The sequence below is a fragment of the Eptesicus fuscus genome, chromosome 1 (genome assembly GCF_027574615.1).
Source record: "Eptesicus fuscus isolate TK198812 chromosome 1, DD_ASM_mEF_20220401, whole genome shotgun sequence".
NCBI classification, from domain to species: domain Eukaryota; kingdom Metazoa; phylum Chordata; class Mammalia; order Chiroptera; family Vespertilionidae; genus Eptesicus; species Eptesicus fuscus.
Genome location: NC_072473.1, coordinates 119,377,734 through 119,402,837, shown reverse-complemented (window position 1 = coordinate 119,402,837; position 25,104 = coordinate 119,377,734). Strand labels below are relative to the sequence as shown.

Here is a 25,104-nt window from a genome sequence, read left to right as displayed (position 1 = left end):
TTCTGTCCTTGGTTACCAAGGTTCTTTCCAGCTAGTCTTCAATTGATTATTCAAGATGGTTTTTTTGTATTTTAGTTGTAATTCCAGTTTGGTCCCGGGAGCATGTCTGAGTAGCATCCACTTATTCTGCTGCCTTTTTAAATCTACTGGTATATTACTACTGATAACAATTGCTAACAGTTATTGAGTGTCTGTATTATTAGATTTAATTCATTCAGAAAAGAGCATTGTGAAGACCAGGTGTAGCTCATGGTCAGTCAGAGGAAACAAGGAAAGTAATCTTGACATAGAGGCAATAACTTCGATTACCTGTAAAGATATGAAAAATGTGACTAACACTGATTAAAGAAATAAAAAGTCTGATGTCAAGCTTAGAAATGAGAAAAAGACAGAAAAAGGAAAAAGTCTTGAGGCAACATGGAACAGCATCCAAAGAGGTAGAAAACATTTGTCTCTCAAATATGATCCAATCCTGGGCTAGTATGATAACAGGTTGGCTTCAAAGATTCTGTACTATACCAGAATGGGTCTGAATTCCAAGTTCAACGTTCTTTCCCCTCTAGTGCCAATTTAGGGTTAAAGCAGACCCCAAAAACCTACATCCTCTAGGTCTGAGTAGAAATACAGGTTGGGACAAAAGTAGGTTTACAGTTGTGAGTACACAAAACAAAATTTATTCTTATAATAATAATTTATTCTTATAATAATAATTTATTATTAATTATTGTATTATTTTTCCATACGAACTACTATAAACCTACTTTCCCCCAACTCTGTAGATTAGCTTCTTGAAAATCCAAATCCTTCATGAAGTATTCCCAGATCAACCTGTTGAGAATAAGACTTCCCAAATCACACCTAGTCTAAGGTCATTCTTACCCTGAGCACTCAACATCATCTTAAAATATAACAGGACCCTAGTTTCATTGGTATGAGTACTTTATTCATTTTACATTTCATTTCCTGCTTGTAACTTCTTAGCATGATCTTTTTTCTGTATTATTACATCTTGGATCAATTATCCTGGAAAGTACATAATAGTACCTAGCAGTGGCATATCTAATTACAACTCATATATGTAACCCTAGGAGATGAGTACCACTACATATGCACAAAAATTAGGATCAAGGTCTTGAATGTAATACAATATCATTCTGCTTAGAATTTTGTGGGGACAGGGGTAATAGTAGGTCTTCATCAACCTGATACTCTAGCCCAAGGACATCTAGCTATCATCTGACAAAAACCAGCGTTCAGACTAAAATACAAGTTAAGGTCATTTTCAAGTTCCTATCCCTGAAGTGAAGGCTACTTCTGACTTACAATAATGCACTTCTCAAGTTTATGTGCCCTGTCCTCAATAAAAATATTCTCCTTTCCTGTTTCCTCTACTAAACACCTCCAGTTAACATCACAGGAATTAAACTGTTAGCCTGACACAAATAGAAATAATGGTCATTGAACTTAAAACAATACCTAAGAATCAGAAACAAAAAGCAATTATTCTTACATTAAAGTATGTCTTCTCAGGGTGCCACACTTTCTTTAGTCATTATTTCCAACATCCCTTCTATTATTCTTAATTATCATGTCCATTTGTATCTATAAATACAAAATCTGAATTCAGTTAGCATGAATTAGCATCTTTTAAGCAGCTCCTCTTTTTATTCTCTAGACCCAATAAAATCCCTTTGGCCCTGGCAGTGTCTCTAGAAATGTTTCTTCAATTTAAAAAATTAAACACTTGAACCATGCTTCTGATAAGTGATGAAAATATTAAGCAACTGTAACATTGTTTCATTCTACCTAAGAGGCAGCCTTAGAGATCAGTATCAATAAAAATGGGAAAAAAATCTAAAGGCCAGGAACAGAATTTCAGCTAATGAGATTGTATGCTAAATGGGATCATGGGCCCTTTCCCATACTCCAGCTCCCCCTCCCACCCTGTGGGAAATAATAGTGAAGGCCATCTGTAAGCAGATTGTGAGACCTTGGGAACCTAGCTAGCAACTCAGTCTAAGAAAGACCAAAGAGAAACTGCTTCTAGATGTGAGCCTGGATTGTAAACAGCTCGTGTTTTAATCTCACAGAGCTTGCACAGAGGCCTGTCACCCTCCCCCTGCATGCCCTGTTTTTCTGTTTTCTGTACTCTATAAAACCTTATGCTGGGAAAGTCTGGGAGGCAGCAAAACAATAGCATCAGCTGGTCGCCCCAGTGCAGCCTGTCCACAGGTTCAGTGGGACTTAGCAGGACTTCACTGGTGGCAGTCGGTATAGTGGTAAATTTCACCAATTGGCTGCCACTGGTGCGCACATAAATTCTAATAAACCCATGTCTTTCACAGTCATGGGAGCTCAGCACTTTGCATAGCAGAGATATTATGTTACTTATGTCATGGGGACCAAACAATGGTTGTATGAGTTTCTGATTATGAACATGCTTAGAAAAAGTAAGGCCTTCATAAATGCCAGTTGAGGAATCCTGTCCCAAATATTCAAAAATATTTTCCTGTACTAAACCAAATCACCTGGATGCCTGGACCACATATTTTGGTGTCAGTGTAGAAATATCCTTACTAAAATGAGTTGAGGTATTGGTCATCAGCTAACATTTAGGTCCATTACAAGATACATACCTCTGATTTACTGAAAAGACAGGGTTTCTTCTTTATGAGAATGCAAATTAAGTTTCACTGCCAGAAAAATGTTCTTCTCCACCATGACTGGCCTTTTAGATGGTGGACACTGTAATTACTGTAACTGATCACATTACCTTCTCTACGTAGCCTGTCAGGATTCTCAGAGCTGATTCATGGCCCACGTGTACAGAGCATCTTGGGATATTAACCTCATTTTAGGTACTAATTTCACCCAGAAATTTTCTCATTTACTTTTTATAGTGTACTGCATCTTTCTTCATAAATCCTTTTTGGAATATGGTAGGATTGAAAAAATAATCATTTGCGGGGAAAGGGGAGAGAAGGCTATTAGTACTTCCACCCATACTTGGCTAAAGTGCTTCCCTGAAATAGAAAATGGCATATACCATGAACTAGTGACTTCCCAATAAATTGCAAATCACTTGTATCTTTTGACAAGGCAAGATGTTCTAATTTCTGCCCCTATAAGACAAGGTAGGAATGGACAACTGTCTTCCAACTTCTTGCCAACCCAATACAGGTTCAGGGTTAGTTATAAAAGTTAGAATTCTTTTTAACAAGACCCAGAAAACCAAACTCACCACCTTAGGTCTCTCTTTTTGAGAATCCAGTGAAAGCTATATACCCAGAAAAATGCACATAACATAACTTGCATTCAATTCCTGGGTGGTCCATAGATATCCTCCATGTCCACTTATGAGTCTTAAGTTACAGCTCCTTTCTAGAAAATGGCTAGCTTAGACACCAGCCACTAGAGTTCAGAGCCTACATCCTGAGAGAAACCCTATGTATTACACGATTTTCATGTAAAGGTTCAAAGATCAGAGGAGGATTAAGGAGAGCTCCTGCTCACATTACTTAGTAATAAAATAATAATACTGTGAAAACTGCCTCATATAGTCCTGCTTTGCATATAGTCACTCCACATGATCACTCTCGTATATAAAGAAGTAAAACACTGCCTCATCCAACCTCGTTATCCAGTTTTATTTTTCCTCAGAGGACCTCCTTCCACCTAACATTAAATATTTGTTGTTTGCCTCCCTTGACTAGAAGTTCCATAAGGGCAGGGAGTTTTTCTCCTGGCTACATATGTGGTGCATAAGAGGCACTCAGATATGTTACGTAAATCTTGCATAGGATTCTCTATAACAGGTTTTAGTAAATAAAATTTTACTGGAACTCAATCATGCTCACTCACATATCATCTATGCCTGCTTTCATGCTATAGTGGCAGAGATGAGGGGTTGCAACAGGATCCACCTAGTCTGCAAAGCCTCAAACATTTGCAACAAACTTTCTGTAAAGGAAATTTCTCTTTCAAACTTACAGTCGTGTAATCTTTAAAATGTGAATGCAACATAACAACTGGCAAGCTCTTCCCTGATATATTTCAGACAAAATGATTTTGAGATAAACCATAGTTATTTTGTCCATGTCAAAATAATTCTAAGACGTATCATATCTTTTATGCCAGGGACAGTTCAAGTCATTGAATAATTATTGTGGTCATCAAATTTTGCAAATTACAATTACCTGAAAGGGAGCATCAAGATTTATATCCCTTTGCCAATTCTAGAATATATTCAGCACTGTCAATCCTTTTTAAAATTATAGCCTCTGTTGTCATTCTAAAAAAAAAAAAAAAATTTAACTTGCATGGGCATCATTGGTTCCAGGGAACTGAAGAGTAAATGGTAATTCTTGGCATAATTTCAGCCTACTGTTTACGCCAGGTGCAGAGGTGAGCAAAGAGAATTTTTTCTTATCGCTGAATGAGATTTCATTCAAAAACATTATAGTCCAGGGACTAAGACAGGAGGGAGAAGAGAAAAGGCTAGGAAACTTACTGAATTATCTCTGCTAAGTTATTTTGAATAAGCAAGAATACACACAATGATACACAATCATTTGAGAAAACTATCGTTTATTTAGAAAAAAGGTTACACTGGTAGAATTCGGTAGATTAAAATTTTTTCTTTTAAAAATGTCACTGAAACTTTTCCAGATGAAAGTTCAGCAATACAAAGCTCCTCTAATGGTAGAATTAGAACACAACTAACTTTTGATACCCACTCCCCACCGCAGATTTGTCTAACATAATTACAAGAAAAAATGGCAAGGGACAAGTGAATGCTGGTAACTTTTTCTTTTTTAAACAGGTTTTAATGTTGTACATGTACTATATAAAGTGATCCCTAAGTATTGCATTAGACACTGCTCCTACTTTGTTTTTAGTGACTAATATTAAAAACAGCCCAAATAATAAATCAAAATTAGTTTTAAAATGAGGTAAATTCAAAATGGTTCAATAATTGTTTATTTTCAGCTTCAAACAATAAAAAGGAAACATTTCAGATTTTTTAAAAAAACTAAACCTGAAGTGAAATTCTGTACACATGAAACCTCATTTGCTTCTTGGAAACTATATGCAGCACATTGTGCTAAAAATATGGAATAGTTAACACTTTCAGCCATTTACTGAAAATAAATATGTAGAAACTAAGCAACAAGTTAAATACAGTAATGTACAACTCAACAATTTAAAGTTTTCAGCATAGAGCAATAAAGCAGATAAATGAATAATTTAAGATGCAACTGGGCCCTCTTCATTTGTGATTCTTGGCAATCTACTCAGGAAACTAAATTTCTGGTCACAGCTGAACCATTCCATTCCAATCTCATCTGAAAGAAACAAAGTGATTATATTGATAGATAAAAGAAGGAAGAAAAGAAGGAATGGCAGAAGGAGGGAAGGATGACAGGAGGAGGAGGAGGAGGAAGAGGTGGAGGGAGGGAGGGAGGGAGGGAGGGAGCGGAGGGGAGGATGATAGGTGGGAAGAAGATGGAAGAGGAGGAGGAGGAAGGAAGAAAGCAAAGAGGGGGGGAGGAAGGAAGGTTGGTTTAACAAAGAAGAAAAATCAGTGAGTTCCATTAACAACAAAGGCTTGAGTTAAGTCCCTAGATAAGGATGAAATATCTGTATTTCTTATTGCCCACTCTCAGAAACCATTCAAGATAGGCAGACTATGATGACTTCAAAATAAAACAACATTGAACATTTTATCTGTGAAAGAGGGACAAGTGGGAAAAGGGGGAAGGAAAAAATGAAATAGAAACACGTAAAACATTCTTCAGCGACAAGCAATAGCTTGTCAAAAGTAAACAGAACACATAGCAACAAAAAGGAACCAATTTTACATGATCAACCAAAAAAGAAAAAAATGACATCACATTTTTCACAAGGGCATGATTTTAATAGTGACTTATATTAAGATGCAATGTCTGCTAAATTATAAAAATTGCTTTAAAAATATATTGACTTAATTATACTTATTTCCTTTCCTTTATGTATTGACATTTTTCAAATACTGCATACTGAAATAAATTCAAAACATAATCATTACAACATGTGGCAAATAACTTATCTGCCTAACATTTTTCTCATTTATTTTTAAACTAATGCTTAACGCATTAAACTTTATTGATGAAAATACTACATTCACATATTTCATAAAACCAGAGCTAGGAGAGCCTTAAAAAATAATCACACTTGCATGAAATGCTGACAAATAATTTACATATCATTTCTATACAGCATTCTGTTCACACCATGTATAATCTTGATATCATAATTATAATTGTGGATACACTAATGTTGAACTTACAATTTTAATACTTAAAAATCATTGTTCCTATCCATAACTGAAGGATGGATAAACAAAATATGGTACACATTCATACAATGGAATATTATTCAATTATTTTAAAAAATGAAGTTCTGATACATGCTATATTATCATGGATGAACCTTGAAATCATGACTTTATGTGAAAGAAGCCAGACACAAAAGGTCACATGTTGCATAATTCCATTTTTATAAAATGTCCAAAACAGGCAACTCTATAGAGATAGAAAGTATATTAATCATTTCCAGGAGCTGGGGGAAGGGAGAATTGGGAGCGACTGCTAACAGGTGTGGGTTGATGGAAATATTCTGGAATTAGTGGTGATGGTTATTCAGCATAGTGAATAGTAAAAACCATTTTAAAATGGCAAGTTTTATGCTCTGTGAATTTTATTTCATTTTTTTAATAGCAAAAAAGTCAATGTTCCAATCAAGAGTATCATGATGGCCATAACTAGAAAAAGAAATGGGTTCTCAGTCATGAAGATGTCAGTCACAACAGGAGTATTACTGAGCAAAGGAAAATTTGGTGACATATTTAAGGGTTAAAAGATAAAACTGCTATTGCTGTTAAAAATGTAAAGGTGATCTTTCCCACTTGTAAAGATGAAATTAAAATTTTTACAAGAGGCCAAAATCCTCAAGCAATACAATTATCCCAATATTTTCAAATTATAGGAGTTCGCACACAAATGCAATCTATCTACATCATTAAGGAACTGGTTCCAGGAGGCGATTTCCTCTCCTTTCTGAGAAAGAAGGATGAACTAACAAAACAGTTAGTGAAATTTTCATTAGATGCTGCTTCTGGATGGTGAATTTCGAGTAAAAATTGTATACACAGGGACCTTGCTGCAAGGAACTGTCTGGAGGTGAAAATAATGTTCTGAAAATCAGTGACTTTGGAATGTCTCGTCAAGAGGATGGTGGTGTGTATTCATCTTCTGACTTAAAGCAGATTCCCATTAAATGGACAGCACCAGAAGCTCTTAATTATGGGAGATATCGTTCTGAGTGACGCATGGAGCTTTGGCATCCTCCTCTAGGAGACCTTCAGCTTAGGGATCTGTCCATACCCTGGAATGACAAATCAGCAAGCACAAAAGCAAGTGGAAAGAAGATACTAGGTGTCAGTCTCTTAGCAGTGTCCAGAGTGTATTTATAAATTAATGCTGAAGTGTTGGGATTACAAACTTGAAAATCAACCCAAGTTTAGTGAACTTCAGAAAGAAAACTGCCATCAAGAAGAAAGTCACATAGTGATGAAACAGTGCCAAACTCAGCCTTCCAGCAAAATAATATTTTCTTTTCACTAACAATGAGTTTATACCACATTACCTGGAACATTCTCTAAGGTTTTTTTAATTAACTATTTATTTTAAATATGGGCCACTTTTAACCACTGTAAATAAGAAACCCCCGGCTCTAACTGCAATGGATTGCACGGATGTATCTTTTTTACACCTAGAACTGTTGCTGTTTCTCAAAGGGTTTCTACTTCAGGCTCAGTTCAGAGTTGGCTGCCCTCCATCCTAGACCCCTTTACTTTATTAGAGCCATAAGCTGCATTGGTAACACGATGTCTGCAGAACAGTCTAACAAAAAGTGGCCCTACACTCTGCTAAGACAAGATTACCTTTGTAAACATCACCTTCTATTAAGAATTACCTGAACATCCTGGATTTTTTTTTTCTTTTTACTTGCCAGAAACAGGCCCTGCTAAATTAGTAACATTGCCATTTGCCTATGTTCTACTATGTCCTCCTCCTTTGTTAGGGCATCAGAAAACTGCATGAAATGGCCTGAAAGAGCACCCCCTCAGGGTTGAGGCAGCTGATTTTAAATTATGTTATTTTACAGAGACCAATGACAGCAAGAAACAAGTTTGAAAAGTAGGGTGGTCTGGAGAAAAGAGCAGCTAAACTGGTGATCAAAGTAGAGAAGACAGACAAGTAAAAATTCAGTCTCCTTATTGGAGGTGTGCTTATAGACACACTATCTAATTTTATGATCAAAATCACCAAGAAGGTCTTAAGAAAAGTCTCAATTGTTCATAGATTCCTCATAAAAGAGCCCTCTTGGTGGAAAAATTTGCTTTAGAGAAAATATATGTCCACCAAATGAATAGATTATTTTTGGTTAAGTGTCTTCACCTCAAAGAAGGCATCCCAGAATTTAGTTCCCTTCATTTTCACCAAAGACTGAAGCTGTCAGGATTTCATGATACTAGCTCTCTAGTTCTTTTTCTTTCTCTCCCTCTCCCTCACCCCCCCCCTCTCTTTCTCTCCCCTCCAAGTAAAAAGGCATATATGGATAAAATTGACAGCTAAAAAGTCAAATGAATACTTATGAGGAAGAAAGAAGTTACAGGGACAGCCATCCACTATACTCCTTTCACTTACCCCTATGTTGCTACCTAGGATGTTTCATGTGAATAAAATGTAGCTCAGAGTTAAAACTGGGAATTTGTTGACCTGAATCTTAGCGTACCCAGGGGTAACTCTCAGGATAAATACATGTATTGGGGATAGTCACACTCAGGGGTAAATGTGGTATGAGAGCCTTTTGTAAGTGTTCATGTCTATGTCCAGATAAAAACAGCACAGCACCTTAGTAAATATTTGGTCTACCTTAAGTGGAAGAAAGAAGTAGAAAATTCCTCCTGTTTTCTCCAACTTTTCAGTGGCTATGAATATCAGTGCAAAGAACTCACACCAAGTACTTTTAAAAGTATAAAGAATGATAATGAAGAGAAAAATAGTTTGTGTATATCATTTCAATCTCCTACCAAACTTTTGTACACATCCAATGATTCTACATACAGACCCAAATGAAAGCACAATAAACCTGCCCTCAAAAATGTTGCAGCATACAAAGTAACTTCTTTTTAAACAGTATATTATCAAATGCTGTAAATAAACAGAACCTTTTTTTGAGAGGAAAAAAAAGTCAATGCTGTTTCTCATCAATCCCAAAGAGATAGATTTAATACTTCTGTACATAGCTCTCCATGTGAAGTTAATCGAGTTGCTGAAACCTAACAGGTAATAAAGAAAAATACTTGGTTGTTTGATTATAAGAAAGGAATGAAGTTACTGCCTTTAACAAGATCACAATCTAAGTTCAGGGACATGTAACATACTCATATATAAATAAGAATCAGTGACTAGGACTCTGTAAGAAAGCCCACACAAACATAAGCAATGGGAAACTATTGAGAAAGAAACTTAATTGGACACACTCTACTCTAACACATTCCCAGCATCTAGGACTATGCCTTGACATGGCAACACAGTTCTAAAATAAAGCAATCTTTGAGCACTTCAGTCAAAATAAGGCTCATAACAGTAATTATAAAATCAATTGTTTATAGGCATTAGTATATAATGGAAACAGATGAAGTGAGTTGGGTGGGGAAAGATTGAAGTAAAATAAAAATTTAAAAAAGACCCATTCTCTATGTAAGGGGCGGGGTGAGGGGGCACCTATGCAGGTCTAGCTGATTGCTGCCATTCAAAAATCAGAACACAATATTGCCAGATGTCCCAATTTTTCAAGAGAAACTGAAATTCTGATTTGTCAACTCTTCTGATTTTTAAAGATGAACACTTTTTAAAAATGTTAAATATTGTGTGACTCCAGAAGGTACATCTAATGAGCCACGTTCTGCCCAAGGGCTGAGAATTTACAACCCTGGGTTTAGAGCATAAAAGAATTGATTAGGTTACACATATGAGACTGGAGCTGAGAGACGGACCTGAAAAATATATTAGGCCTTATTGGAGTAGAGGATTAGAATAGGAATGTAGTATATTACAAATACAGATGGAGAGGATAGAGCTAACTGCTAATATTCTTTGAAATCAAGAATAAAGTCCAAGATTGAGCCTCTCAAAATCTGGGAGAAAGTCTCAGTTTAGTATAGCATCTGGTTCTAAAAGGACTCTCAATGATTTAACTGAGCTCAACATTCATGAATTGAGGACCACATGTATCAAATTCAAACTGAGAAGCTAAAGGATGGTTCTAAAAAGAAAAATTTAATTGGCAGGAATTTTTAAAGATTAAACTAAAGGAAAGGTTAAAGGCAAAGCAGCTAGTAGTGTTCAAGGAACTAAATCAAGGAGAGAGAAGGAATTTGGACAAAGACTTTAGCAATAACAAGTGAGAAAATACAGAAAAAGCAGGAAGAATGGTGCAAGTAAAACTTATGAGACAGAAAAAGAAGACGAAAGACTTTGCAAGGAATTTAACCTGGGTCACATTTATATATTATATTTCTTAACTCTAATGCAATCATTTTAATGTTTCTGAAATCAGAATTATATTTATCATAAATGTCCTTTCTCTATTCACTCTTCTCAAAAAAAAACATGTATAGAAACCAATGATTCTTAAAATCAGGGGTCCTCAAACTTTTTAAACAGGGAGCCAGTTCACTGTCCCTCAGACCGTTGGAGGGCCGGACTAGAGTTTAAAAAAACAAAACAACTATGAACAAATTCCTATGCACACAGCACATATCTTATTTTAAAGTAAAAAAACAAAACGGCAAAAACACCCGCATGTGCACCACGGGCCATAGTTTGAGGACGCCTGCTTAAAATTAATGACATCTTTGAATCACAGAAATGTGAGACATGCAGCAGCTCTCCTTTCTGTAGAATGTAAAATAAAATTAAAAACAGTAGGAAGCAGCATATTTGAGGTAGCCTAACAGTAAATGGTGCCAATCCGATATTATGAGACCTGTAAAGGTAAAGGCAGAACAACGGAAAGACCTAACCAACCCTTCCCAATAGGAGGCAGCTGGCAAAAGGAAATATCAACCTCACAAAATTGAGACTACCCAAGAAGAAAGTAGAGTACATAATTGTCAGCAAGAAATTGAACAGAATGACCATCATGCTAAATGAACCTTAAAAGGGTATCTGAATTGAGAAGCTCTGCTACAATACCACCAACCTAACACCTAACACCTCAGGCCAGTCTTTTCCTGCCTTTGGTCCTGAGAGATTATACAGAGAGGTAAAGTACAAATAATCCATGGCCTATGTGAAGAACTCAAAGGAATCTTTAGCATAACTTTCACATACCAAAGAATAATATTTAGGCACTGAGTAAAGAGAGATGGGTAAAATCACAGTGAAAGTTGTTAGTTATAGTTAGCCCATTCCTAACACCTAACACCTAGCCCATTCCTATAACTAACAACTTAGGTAGGATTTTTGGTTTTCTTTAATAAGGACACCGTGTGGAAGGAGAAGTAAAAAGCGAAATGCCAAACTGAAAGAAAGGCTAAGCCCGACTGGTGTGGCTCAGTGGTTGAGCATCGACCCATGAAACAGAGGCCATGGTTCAATTCCCAGTCAGGGCACATGCCTAGGTTGTGGGCTAGATCCCCAGTAGGGGGCCTGCAGGAGGCAGCTGATCGATGATTCTGTCATCATTGATGTCTCTATCTCTCTCTCCCTCTCCCTCTCCCTTCCTCTCTCTGAAATCAATAAAAACATATGAAAATTAAAGAAAGGTTAAGGTGAAGAATAAAAAAAGAATAAGAGTTTATAGTTCACTAGAGAAGACAGCTAGTTGTTGAGGTGGAGATGACTAAAATTGAAGAATGGGCAAATAATATTACTTTTATAATATTTCTAATTTTTAAAAAATTACTAAATTCTAAATGCTCTCTCATAATTCTCATTTTACCCTACTCTACTATTTAGATAACAAGCACAGATAACGAAGCAGAAAAAGCACACCATTAGTCAGAAGGTTGCCTATCTGGAACCTCAAAACCCTGCTTTGCAGCCAAAATAACAATAAAAAAAATCTATACCCTATAGCTCATACCCTAATACAGAACAGGCTCTTAGACATTTCTCACTCTCAAAACAACTGTAAAGAGTTTTGGTTTTCTATATGGTTTTATAAAAAAAAATGGAAGCAGTAAATAATATTTGGGGGAGGGTACAGACAGCAAGCATATTTGATATCATTAAGAAGTGACAGCTAATACGGAAGCAGGAAAATGGACTATAAAAAGAGTAAAAAACTTCAAATACAGTCATATCAAACCATTAAATGTAGAGGGTAAAGCATCCTACATACCTCAATAATCCTAAGGCGTCACCAAACAATAACTATTTAGATGATGACCTGAGTGCTCAAAAAAGTCTATATTAGGGTGAACACTCTGACCACAAAGACAGTGGACTATTGTCCACATACAATTTACTGAAGATGGTTAAAACACTTTTTAAATCTCACATAAAGCATGAATACCTTGAAAACAAAGCTGCAGATTTTAAATTCCAGAACTTAAAGCACAGACCAGATTTTTCAGCTTTGCAAAACCTGGGCACTGGTAGAAAAAGAGGCACAAAAACTTAAAATAAAAATCTCTGAATAACATGTCTGCATGAACAGGCAAAAAGAACAGAGAACATGAAAGGGCAAGAAGACCTCTGTTTAAGTATTGGCTCTGCCAGCTAAAGTCTCTGTCAACCTCCTCAACTTAACCTTTCAGAGTCTCAATTTCTTCACCGGTAAAATGCAAATGCCACGACCACCTACAGGCTATGGCACTTTAAAAAAAGGTAATTAATTATCCAGAGAAGATGGGAATGAGTGGTGAAAAGAAAGCCAGATGTTCGTAAATATATCTTGGTGTTAAAAAAAAAAAAAAAAGCAGAGCTAATCAGCAAGCTTAAAATGAAAACAGCTTAAAAATAACTGTGAATTTTGTTTTGCATCTATACCCAAAGACCTAGTCATTATATTTAGTTGAAAAATTCTAGTTGTACTTTGCAAAATGGATCTAGTTTCTTCATCATTATCAGACCTCATTTTATAAAATTTCTCTTTAAATGAAAAGGAGGTGAGAGAACACTCACCTTGATGGAAAGTCTTCATTATCTGTGTTTGTCCGAGGACTTATGAGTAGATGACAAATTAAGGGGAAAACTAGGGAAAAAAGAATGATGTCTCATCTTTTAGTACAATCCCTTAGCTTGCAGGCCTATTTGGCTCTAACCAGCTGGTAGCCTCAAACTCTACCAGCTCTGCTTGTCTGCTGCATCATCTTGCCCTTCAATTCCCCATGCTCCCAGCCCAAGGGACTCTGTTCTTTTTCTTCCTCTCAATGATAATACAACCAGAAGGACTCCAAATCCCTTAGTGGCATAAAACAACCTCAGTCAACAAAGAAGTTTAAAAAATATATCAACTCTCCCACTTCCACATTTCTTATATTTGAGAGGATTAACTGGAGAGACCATTTAAAAGCTAAGAGGCTCTTAAGCATTTAGAGCACATACTACAAGGGTACAATTCTAAACATGAACAGTATCAAAGCTTTCCATTTCACTGATTAAAAGCATCAATAAGATGAAAAGGATATTGTTTCTTCTCTTCCTTTCCTCCTGAACTGTCCCGTTTCTCTTTCTTTTCTATCTTTTCTTTATCATGCCTGGACTCCTATAAGGAATGGTGGAATTAGTTGGGGAAGGGAAAACCAAATTAAAAAATCAGCTCAAAATCCCCCACCAGTCATAAATTTTTCTTCAAAAACTTATTTAATATGACACCAAAAGCACAAGCAACAACAAAGAATTGGACTTCATCAAATAAACACTTTCATGCATCAAGTTACACTATCAAGAAAGTGAAAAGACAATCTACCAAATGGGAGAAAGTATTTGCAAATCATAGATCTCTTAAGGTTCTAAATATCAGACTATATACAGAATTCTTACAACTGAGCAACAAAAAGACAAATAATCCAATTAAAAATGGCCAAAGCATCTGAATAAATTTCTCCAAAGAGGATATACAAATGGCCAAAAAGCACATGAAAAGATACTCAACATCATTAGTCATTAAGGAAATGCAAAATCAAAACCACAATGAGATGCCACTTCACACCCACTAGGATGGCTATGTAATAAAAAATAAAATTTAAATTAAAAAACATGTTGAAAAGAATGTAGAGAAATTGGCACCCTCATGCATTGCTGGTAGAAATATAAATTGTGCTGCCACTGTGGAAAACAGTTTGGTGGTTCATCAAAAAGTTAAACATAGCATTACCATATAACCCAGAAATTCCACTCCTGGGTATATACACATGAGATTTTAAAACAGGTATTCAAACATATACTTCATAGCAGCACTATTCACAATAGCCAAAAGGTGGAAAACACCAAAGTCCAACAAATGGTCAACAAATGTGGTATATTCATACAATGAAATATTGTTTAGCCATATAAAGAAATGAAGTACTACTGATTCATGCTACACCATGGAAGAATCTCAAAAACATTATGCTAAATGAAAAAAGTCAGACACAAAAGGCCCCTTTATTACATGATTCCATTTATATGAAATATCCAAAATTGGTAAATCCACAGAGACAGAAAGCAGATTAGTTTTTTTTTCCAGGGGATAAAGGGAGGGGAAAATGGGGAATGCAGCTTAATGGGTATGGAGTTTCCCTTTGAGGTGATGAAAATGTTTTGGAACTAGATAGAGATGGTGATTGCACAACATTGTAAAGATACCAAATGCCACTGCTTGTATACTTTAAAATGGCTAATTTTGTTATGTAAATTTTAACTCAATTTAAAAAATATTTAAAAGGAGCAACCTCCCCTCTAAAGCATACAGAAATTTTTAAACTATCACCTTATAATTTTCTAAAACTGCTTTTAATAACTATAAATTTAACAACTATAAATATTTAAAATACACATATTTTGAATATACAACCTAATAATGCTTTACACTTTAGTGATGACTTGCTTACTTAATGACTGATGCATGAGATATATTTTGAATATCATCCATTAATAAGTACCTAAGAGAATGCACACTACACTTAATGTGAGAATCAAATACAAGTTGCAAACACATAAGGTTATTAGGAGAAAATGTTATAAAAATGTTTAGAATCACAAACATTTTTTACTTTATGACACTGTAATGATCAGGGAGAATACATGTAACCATATTTTAATCTCATGAATACAGAGAAATTAAAAAGCACTGTTGGTGGAGAAGAAAGAAAACACAAAAAGAAAGGCTGAAACTCAGTGAACAGAAATAGGTGGGAGTGGAATGGAGAGGAAAGGAATTTCAGAGCTAAACTAATTCTACCCTTCCAGTAATTTGAGACTGAGTTGGTTTGAATTCCCCGGATAACCTGTCCTCCCCTACTGTCTCATCTTTCCATCCCAAATAATTAACAAAAGACTATTTGAATATAAAAGAACCTCAATATTTGCTGCATTTTCAAAGGGTTAATTTTCTAAGTAAAGTATATTGTTCCTTTGTTTTCCTAATTTACCTTTTTGCCACTGGAGGAGATTTTATCCATTTTTTCTGATTTAAATGAATCACCGCCTTTTTCTTTGCCTGAAGATTTGGACTTATTTTTTTCCTTGTCTTTCTCATTTGGATAAGGAGACTCACATGGACTTTCACTTTTGTGTTTTGAAACCGCCACTAAAATTATAAAAGAGAATCATGAAAGCCATTGCCAATTCAGTTTGACAATTGTTTCAAAAGTATTGGTAAGTCTACCTACTTGTTCCATTTTCCTCTTTTCGCCTCTTGGTTAAGTCCGGTAGCACTTCACGGTCATTGTTTGAGTGATCCTAGAACCAAGAATTGTGAACTACATTGATCAACAGTGTTTTTTTTGTTTTGTTTTGTTTTGTTTTAAAGTATTACTTTTATGCAAGAAGAGCACAGCATTGTTGAATAGTTGTGATAGTTTCACATACTTGGTAAAATGACATGAAAGACAAGCAGAGCTGGGAGAGATTATTAGGCTGAAGATCCTTATTACTGTAGAAGATTCAAACACACTTTAGGATGAAAATACCAATTAAAACACTAAATAACAGATTGCCATGCAACAAACTAGTACTTTAAAAATAGGCAACGAACATACTATTGTACACAATAACGAGCTTTCCAAACTAGTTTTAAAAAATTACAAACCCTTTTCCGTTCCTTCCTGTCCTTTTCATCTTTTTTCTCTCTTTCTCTGGATCTTTCCCTTGACTTGTCCAAATCTTTCTTGTCCATTTCTCTCTCCTTACTCTTGGACAGTGGTGAAGGAGTATGATTAAGGTAGAGCTGTTAAATTAAGGCAACATTACTAAAGATTATAAGTTTTCCAGTATTGGTATTATTTGCTTGATTGTTTATTTAATGAAAAGACAATTGGTAGTTAGACCCCAAGTCAAAACTGGTCATGTGTCTGGATTACAAGAGGTAAAATAAAAGAGCATGGCACAAATTATGCAAATATTTCAATTCTAGGGCTTATAAAATTACCAGTTCATTCCTGCCTTGACTGAGATTCATTAGTAGATTCACAAGCTACAGTTCTTTTTATAGCTCTATTGTGAAGAACTATAACCACCATTACAAGAGTCCATATGTGAAAAATAGTGACTAGACTTTCTCTACTGTAAAAAAAAAATTACAAACCTCTACAAAATCATGGAAATTTTAAATAGTTTTACCATCTACTGATAGGCAATCAATGACAGTAAGCAAAAGTATAAAATAAAGCCTAGCCATAACTAATACATCTTTTCTGCCTCAGAGTATATCATGCATAGATTATCCTAAATTATTTTTACAAATGTAAAGGCTACATACTCTCCAATTCTGAAAGCACTCAGATTTCTATCTAATTATCATAACTAACTGTGTATTTTGTCTTACTAGTTCTAAATAACTCAGCAAACTATATAGTCAGCTGTGGATGATGAAACACCTCAAAGACTGAAAAATGATAAACCGATATTCTCCTCTGCTTATTCTTTCTCTGCCAAAAAGTCCATAGGCAATAAAACAGCCAAAGATGAAGGATTTGCTAACTCTAGTAATTAAGAGATAACCTTACTTATGCAAGTTGTAAATATGGAAATCTACTATAAAAGAAATCATTAAGGAAGAAATCAAATACCTAACCTTACAGCATTTATAACTGTGCTACAAGCTTATGTTTAAGACATTAAAAGTATTAGGCAGCAGAATACTGAATATAACTTGTTACATAACTACACAATTCTAGATATATCTTAGCAATGAAAAGAACAGTGAGTCAGAAGTCAAATATTGTTACAAAATGAAATCCTTTGATATTCAAAGGAATACATAAAAAAGACAAACATCACTTTGAGAATTAAAGAAACACATTTTTTTAACACCACCAAATATTTTCAATTCAGCTGGCTCAGAAATAGTGCCATAGCAATACAGAAGTAGATTCTTTAAAATTTCAATGTTTAAAAGTTGGTGATCAACTGAAATACACAAAATGTTCATTATTAACAAAGAGCAAGAGAATGAAAAACAGTCATAAAAGTGTTTGTGCAAAATGTACTCTTGCTGGGTATAATGCGCTAAATGACACTTCAAGATTTTCTGTATACGAGTTGTATTCCTGTCTTAATATTACTCATGAAACTGACAAGACAATGGAAATAATATATTACTGCAATACTTGAAAAAGATTTCTCTAAAAGAAGTATTGCTTAATTCTCCCAATAGAAACAAAAAAAGTTTTGTTACAAATAAGCACCCCTGTGCACACACATACACACATACACACGTGCACACACATACACAAGAATGAAGTTTTTAATTGTGCCTAACTTGAATTCTGTATTGCTAGAAATTGAGAAACCTAGAAAATTTTTTTTTAGAAATGTATTCAATTATATTCCTTCTTTCTACCCTCTTAAGAATAGTGCTGATCACAATACTCTTTCCACAAAAACAAAGTCTCTCATTACCTATGGGATAAAATGCATACTCTTCAGCTTAGGTTTTCCGAACTCTTCGCAATCTTTGCACAATTATATCCTACTAGGGAGCACCCAAAGCATTCTATATGCTGTGGCTACTACTGTTCCCTAACACCCTGCCCTTCCCAGTTTTCTTCACCAAAATGGTTGTTCACTTTTACCTTAATCTCTTAAAATCCTACTTAGCCTTCACATTCAGCTCAGAAGTCATCATCAGTTTAACTGTCCCTCCACTCTGCAAATCACTTTCTGGTGAACTCATATTACTTCATATTAACCTTTTTGTGACAGGTATTCCCTGTTAAATTCATGTCATTTATTTTTTAGCATACATAGTTTCCAGTATGTTAAGGAACTAATGTATCTTTTCTGCTTTTACACACTTACTAGTGCCTTGTACACACACAGTGAGTACTCAATAAATGTCTGCCAAATAAAATTAATGATTTGTTAAATTTATCTGCATGAAGCATTGTTGAATTTTTGTTTTTATTTTTGACATTAGGTTCATTAGATTCAAAAAAACAATTTGATTTCAAAATCTGTTTAAGAGAACACTGCTACATTTTTATTAAGGCTACAATATATAAAGACAGCCTAATTTGCAGGCTTGGGTTTGGCTGTAAATACTTGTTTTAAGATGGTAACAGAAATTAAAAGCAGCATTCTCTTTTGAGGTGGTTATTGCCGCCCTCCTAAATTACACAGAACCTACGTTAAAGGAGCATGATTTTCACACATTCTTTATCAAATGCAACTATAGTAGGATTGCTAGGTAAAAATACAACTGACCAAAATTGAAACTATGCCAATTAGAAATTGGGGTAAAAGGTGAACTGACAAAATATTTGGATACCAAGCTAGATTTTTCTCTCTTTAACTAATCAAATAAAAATAGTAAGTAAAAGAAAATTTTAAAAGAGTATCCCAGGGCATAACTCAAAGGTTAAACTAAAGCAGGGAAACAATTTTATATATACAAGTGACAAGACAGCATGAAAAAATAGACACACTTCTTTTGAGTCCTCTAAAAAATAAAAGCTACCCCAGGAACAGAAAGTATATACAGATCAAGTTTAGAGATCATTGTAAGTCCAGTAATTTTTGCCCTAAGACATATATATGCTATTAAAATTTCCTACACATATAAAAATGCAACATTAATTACTGTGCAGACCAGTAAACCTTGGATGCTTTACCAAAGTCCAAAGGCCTAAGAGTTCATTTCAAATATTTATTGAACACCAAATAATATTGCCAGGTACCATGCTAAAGCACAAAAGATCTGAAAAGTTGGTGAAACACATAATTTTTAGAAGTGTATTCATATGCCATTTTCAAATTTTTCTGGTTGTCTGTGTAATAAACCTATTGAATTTTAAATGCCCAAAAAGTCACCATCAAGTAGTAGTAACACTGACTTAAATCATTATAAGTTTAAAAACAAGACAAACATGTTAAAGGAGTTAGGAACCCTGTCAACTACTGTTGAAATGGGTGCTAAGAATCAAGGAACCATAATGTTTTTTCTTACAATTTGTTTTCATTGTGGTAATAAGAACACCTGAGGAATCTTAATTGTAGTCCAAGTTTTGATACTGACAAGTTATATGCCACTGGGAAAGGACCGAGAACATCTTCAGTCTCTTAGTCAAAAATACACTAACACCTATCCTATCTACCTCATAGCACTGTAATGAGCACAAAATGAGATAACATATGTTTCTCTCACATATGTTTATTTTCAAAAGGTTTTCACAAATGTAAAGAACCATAATCTTCATCATTGATTAGAAAATCCAGTTAACTTTATATAACAGCAGGTTTCAAACTGCTTCAAAATATGTTTCAGGAAATACTCACAAGGCAACATTGTAAAACCATAAATTTAAAGTAGCCCACACAAGCCACTGATGATTAAGACTGACATACACAATCCCAAACTGGTTGTGAAAACCTACTATATTGCAATATATATTTAATGTAGCCAATGAAAAGTTTTACTTTAAAAGCATTCACAGTACAAGCTGATACTCTTGATTAATACAGTATATTCTAAAAACAATGCTACAATTTTAGGACACAGGCACAATGGCTAATCTAAACTGTTAAAAATTAATGCTTATTTGCCCAATATCCACAGACATTTCATTAAAAAGCTATAGATCTAGAAGCAATTACTACTGTCAACTGGCTTTGTTTCAAAATTTCATTTTGTATTGGTCCACCAGTAAAGAATCATACTTAGCAGATATATAAGAGGAGGCAAAGTAGAATATAAAAGTAAATTAGAGTACAAGTTTTATAATAATAAAGACAAAATAACATGAACAATGGACAATTCAACTACAATAATGAAATGAACTCTGTAATAAGATATACAAACTGCACATTATTTTTAATAGCAGTACTACTCAAGAAAGTAGAGTAATAGGCAAGAATTAATACTGACATGTAAACACCATCAAGTTGAGTGTTCCCCCTTCAGGAAAATGATTCGTTTATATTGACCATATTTCTTGATATTATGCTGCAACTACCAAAAAGGTAGCTCAGCATAGGCAATATAAATAATTTTATGGATTGAAATGGGCTCAGTTTTTAGAATGGTTATGTGAATGCATCAAATTTATGTTTTGGTCTTTCAGGCTGCCTAAAAAAGTCAGAAAACAACCTGACAGATTTATTTTAAGAAATTATATAAGCCTACTCCCCAAAACAAGCCAACAGTGTCTTCCCCAAACCTTAATTTCCAGATTTTGAAGCATAAAAGGGTAATGCATAACACAGCAAGCAAGGAGAGATTATAGAAATGTTGCCACATTACACACATTTTAGAACAATCTCATTAAAAGGGACCATTGTCATCCATTTTCAGTTTGTGATAGGTATTTTTTAAAGTTATCCTAATAGATCACTGAATTTACTAGGGCAAGGGTAAAGAATTTTTTGGTATTACTTAGGCATGATGATTTTAAAAGACTCAAACCTTTGCTGAAGACTCCTTGAGTTCGATGAGACTGTCCTGTAGAAAATGAATGGAGATGACAGGTGAGCTGGCATAGTTCTCAGAACCCAGAAGAACTTTGGGAAGTATGGCTGTAACCTGGAAATAAACCAGCTACTTCTTGTGAGGATAAATCTCGTGATGTCATTAGTACATGAATATCAACAATAAAAAAAAAAAAAGCAAAACCATGTAATGGAATTGTAATGTTTAAAAAACTAAATAAATTATATGTACTCAATGTAACAAATAAAACTCTTTCTCTGCTCAGAATTTAAAAATAAATGTCAATGCCATATTTTCCATTACACTGTAAGTTACAGGTAATGTTAAGAGGCTTAAGAAATCAAATTATTTTTTTCCTACACAAAAAGTTTAAAATAGTGGAGGTCACTGTGGAAGAACAATACTATCGTACATTTTCATAGTTTTTAATTGGGAGGGTTCCATTTTTACTTTACTGTGACTCAAACATAATATACACATTTCATATCCTAGCCAGAAAACTCAGTGGCATTATATTAATAAGAAAACAAAATGTATTTTATAAAAGACTGATTTTTTTTTTTTTTTGCAAAGTGCCTCTGATGGTGAATCTCATACCTCCCAGAACAAAACAAAACAAAACAAAACAAAACAAAAAAAAAAAAGAAAAAGAAAAAAGAAAAGAAATTACGGTATTCCACCACAGTGCTCTTGATGAAGAATTAGTTAACTTACAGTTTTTAAAGTTCAACGTATTGCAAATTCAAAGATTCCATGAAATTAGATGGCTTTAGAATTAAAATTAAATATCGAGCAAGGAATGGCTACCCTGAGTCTTCAAGAAGGCTACACCCACGATTTTGTGCTGCAGTTGAATGCCTGGGGTTTCTCTTTGCTTGGTGGTAGGATTGGATGCCACATCTGCTTTTATGGTAACGCAAGGTTCAACTTGTTGGGAACCCAATGGGTATAAACAAACCTCCAAGGGAAGATACAACAGAAGCTGCATGCTCACTGAATATACACTACAGGAGAACTGATCACCAAGGAGACTTTAAAATGGAACTCCTTTCAAGATTCCTTCTTAGAAGGCACACATCGGTATGATGCTCATCAAGAAGCTTGATGAATTCAGAGGTATCTTGTTTATCCTGTGTCATCCAGGAAGTCTTCAGTACTATATATTCTTCAATATTTATGCTGAAAAATAGGCTTCATTCTGCTGAAAAGATTCATTTGCTTGTAGCCACCATTGCACTCCAAAAAGACTGCTTAAAGCAGTGAGGCACTTCTGGGTAAAATTTCTCTTGCACTTTGAAACACTATAAAATTAGTGCTCAGTCCTTGAAGTTGTAACATTTTTTGTTACAAAAATACTCAATAGAAAAAAATATCAGTCCACCAATATGTAAAAAATTCATTTTCTAATGCAACATGAAACCTCCAGTGGCTCCAGTGAATACTTGGCATAAGACTTGAAGGAAGTCAGGACACGTATTCCAAACAGGTGAGCCTAATATGGACGCTGCCTTCCTCAGGCTATACTAACCTTTACTGTTGAGGAATGTGATGGAGAAGGATGGGTATCAATTTTGCGGCGTTTTTGTTCTGTTGGGGAAAAAAAATAGTCACAATAAGACATACTTCCACTTTTTTCAAACACCTCAAAATATGACCAACTTTTAAGGTCATCAAGTATTAGTTGCCCCAGTAAAGTTCCTAGATAACTTGCCAAAACAAGGAGACAAACGCAAATATACATTACAAAGACCAAAGGCAAACAAATATAAAGAAAGGCAAACTTGCCCCTTTCAGGCTCAGTAATATCTGATCGGGGAACAGGTGACTTCAAGGACCCAGAAACTGGAGTTTTTTCTCCTCCTTTTACATTTTCCTTTGATTTCATTTCCTTTGCTATATCTCTTTCTCTGGATGGCTCCTTCTCTCTTTCCTTTTCTTGAGTTGATTTTGATTCTACGTTGGGGACAGTGGTCTTGAATTTCTCATCTTTAGCTTTGTCTTCCTTCTTGAATTTTTCTTTGTCTTTGTCGGACTTAGGTGTTCTTTCCTTCGTCTCTCTTGCTTTTTCATCTTTATTTGGTCGCTCTTCCTTCGGTTTGTCTTTACCATCTTTACCAAGTACCCTGGCCTCTGGAGTAGTAGCTGGAGTCTTTTCTTTTTTCTCTTTTTCTTTCTCTTTTCCTTTTTCTTTGTCATTTTCTTTAACGGTTTTGCTGCTTAAGAATAAAAATGTAAGATTTTTAAGACAAACAGTCATAAAATATATTTCATGTTTTTAATCATTAAGGGTTTCTTACTGACTTGTTCCTACCTGTTAGAGCCACTATTTCCATTGCTTGAATTCCCTTTTGGTGTGGCACTAGAAGCTTTATTAACAGCTTTCACACCACACTGAGATCTCTCCCTTGATTTATCTGAAATAAAGGTAAGATTTTATTTGACAATCCACTAAATATAAGTAAACTACAATTTCATAGCAAAATGATTAGAGTTTAATTAGAAGAAACAAAGGATTGATTACTCCTTGACAGTTACATACTCTTACCTGGGGAATAAAGAAGTAATTATAAGGCAGCATTTTACTTGGCATGTGATACAAAACATTTCAGTTTGTTGAAACAAGCCATATTATTTATAAATTTCTACAAATAAGCATACCATTCTCCTCAGCACCGCTTTCATCAGATTTAGATGCACTTCCTATGGACGATGAAGAAGACCCACCACCAGGCCCATTTTGTACACTGGCAACTGCATTCCTCGGAGGGGGGTCTTTGTGATGAAACTCATTTTCAGGTATCATGTATGACTTTCTACTTTTCAACTGCCCAGAGTAGCTGAAAGTCGCACAAAGTGTTTAAATATACAAATACAAATCAAAAAGTACAAACATGAGGTTTAAAAGAATAAAATTAGCAAGGTAAATAAAAATTTCAATGTAAATCAATCCTTAAACTAAGATGCCTTTTTTTTTTCACTATTGAAGATCTGATAACCCAATTGATGATAAAATTACATTTCCTCAAAACCAGTACATATTATATGACTTGTGAAACTATCATCCAGTATAGACCGGAAGCTGATAATCAGAAGTGACAACTCTCACCAGCCTGTGGGAACATGATCGCATAATCTCCCATAATTTCCTGAAGTAAAGCAGAAAATAAACTTCAACACTGTAAAACATTTTAAAGTCTTCAGAATCCTTCTGTTTCTAGTCTCATAAAAATCACATTAAAGTATAATTGTGTTACCCCATAGCCAATGCATATAGATCAGGCCTCTTCTCTTTTTCTTCTTGGAAGATTTTATGCACTCTTCTTTCCAAAGCCTGACCCAGATTCAAAACTTTTGGGTACCAAGGAAGTATTTTTGTTAGCACAATCAAGATATTCCTGATGTGAGTATATTCGCCTGTTTCAAGGCAATGTACTGATGCCTACAACAAACATTTTAAGATCATTATAAAAGTGTAAGTATGAAGAGAGAAAAAAACACCTTTGAGAAATACATTTTTTTACCTTGGTTAGTTTGTAATGCCATTTATGTACAACATGCCGAAAATTTTCATAGTCTAATTGATCAGCTTTATTTCCGCCATCGAATCCAGTTGCCCGTAATATAGTAAGGAATCCTGGATAATTTCCACATTCCTAAGAGGCAAAAATAGATTGTTACTTTAAAAGAAAAATCTGTCCCCCAAAGTAGCAGAGGCTGAAACGTAAGTAGACTAGATTAATGATTCTATGTGAAAACATAATGTGTATTTGAATGATAGGTAGTTTTCATAGAAAGACTCAGTTTATTCCATAATACTAATTTAGAATGTTATCAATTTGAAATAGGATAAAAATATATAGCACTTTTAATAATGGATGAATTATGCTTAAATGTTAAACACTGTTTTACAACTGAATC

General features: G+C 34.7%; 1 protein-coding gene and 1 pseudogene across 2 annotated transcripts in view; one reads left to right on the top strand and one right to left on the bottom strand.

Annotated features, from left to right (window-relative positions):
• The window catches only part of LOC114228837 (tyrosine-protein kinase Fer-like), a 34,608-nt pseudogene extending 26,964 nt beyond the window's left edge, over window positions 1-7,644 (top strand).
• Window positions 5,458-25,104, bottom strand: part of THOC2 (THO complex subunit 2) — a 133,199-nt gene continuing 113,552 nt past the window's right edge. Inside the window, exons 27-39 of one of the 2 annotated variants that reach the window (XM_054709513.1) lie at window positions 24,708-24,839; window positions 24,441-24,625; window positions 23,845-24,023; window positions 23,498-23,600; window positions 22,972-23,402; window positions 22,715-22,773; window positions 21,163-21,198; window positions 16,351-16,488; window positions 15,932-16,001; window positions 15,692-15,849; window positions 13,749-13,824; window positions 13,242-13,282; window positions 5,458-7,425 (exon numbers count right to left, since the gene is read on the bottom strand). In XM_054709513.1, coding sequence (XP_054565488.1) covers window positions 13,260-13,282; window positions 13,749-13,824; window positions 15,692-15,849; window positions 15,932-16,001; window positions 16,351-16,488; window positions 21,163-21,198; window positions 22,715-22,773; window positions 22,972-23,402; window positions 23,498-23,600; window positions 23,845-24,023; window positions 24,441-24,625; window positions 24,708-24,839 — 1,590 coding nt within the window. In that variant the 3' untranslated portion in view covers window positions 5,458-7,425; window positions 13,242-13,259. Of the gene's footprint in view, window positions 7,426-13,241; window positions 13,283-13,435; window positions 13,825-15,691; window positions 15,850-15,931; window positions 16,002-16,350; window positions 16,489-21,162; window positions 21,199-22,714; window positions 22,774-22,971; window positions 23,403-23,497; window positions 23,601-23,844; window positions 24,024-24,440; window positions 24,626-24,707; window positions 24,840-25,104 lie in introns of those variants that run through there. The other variant, XM_054709475.1, reaches the window with a different exon arrangement.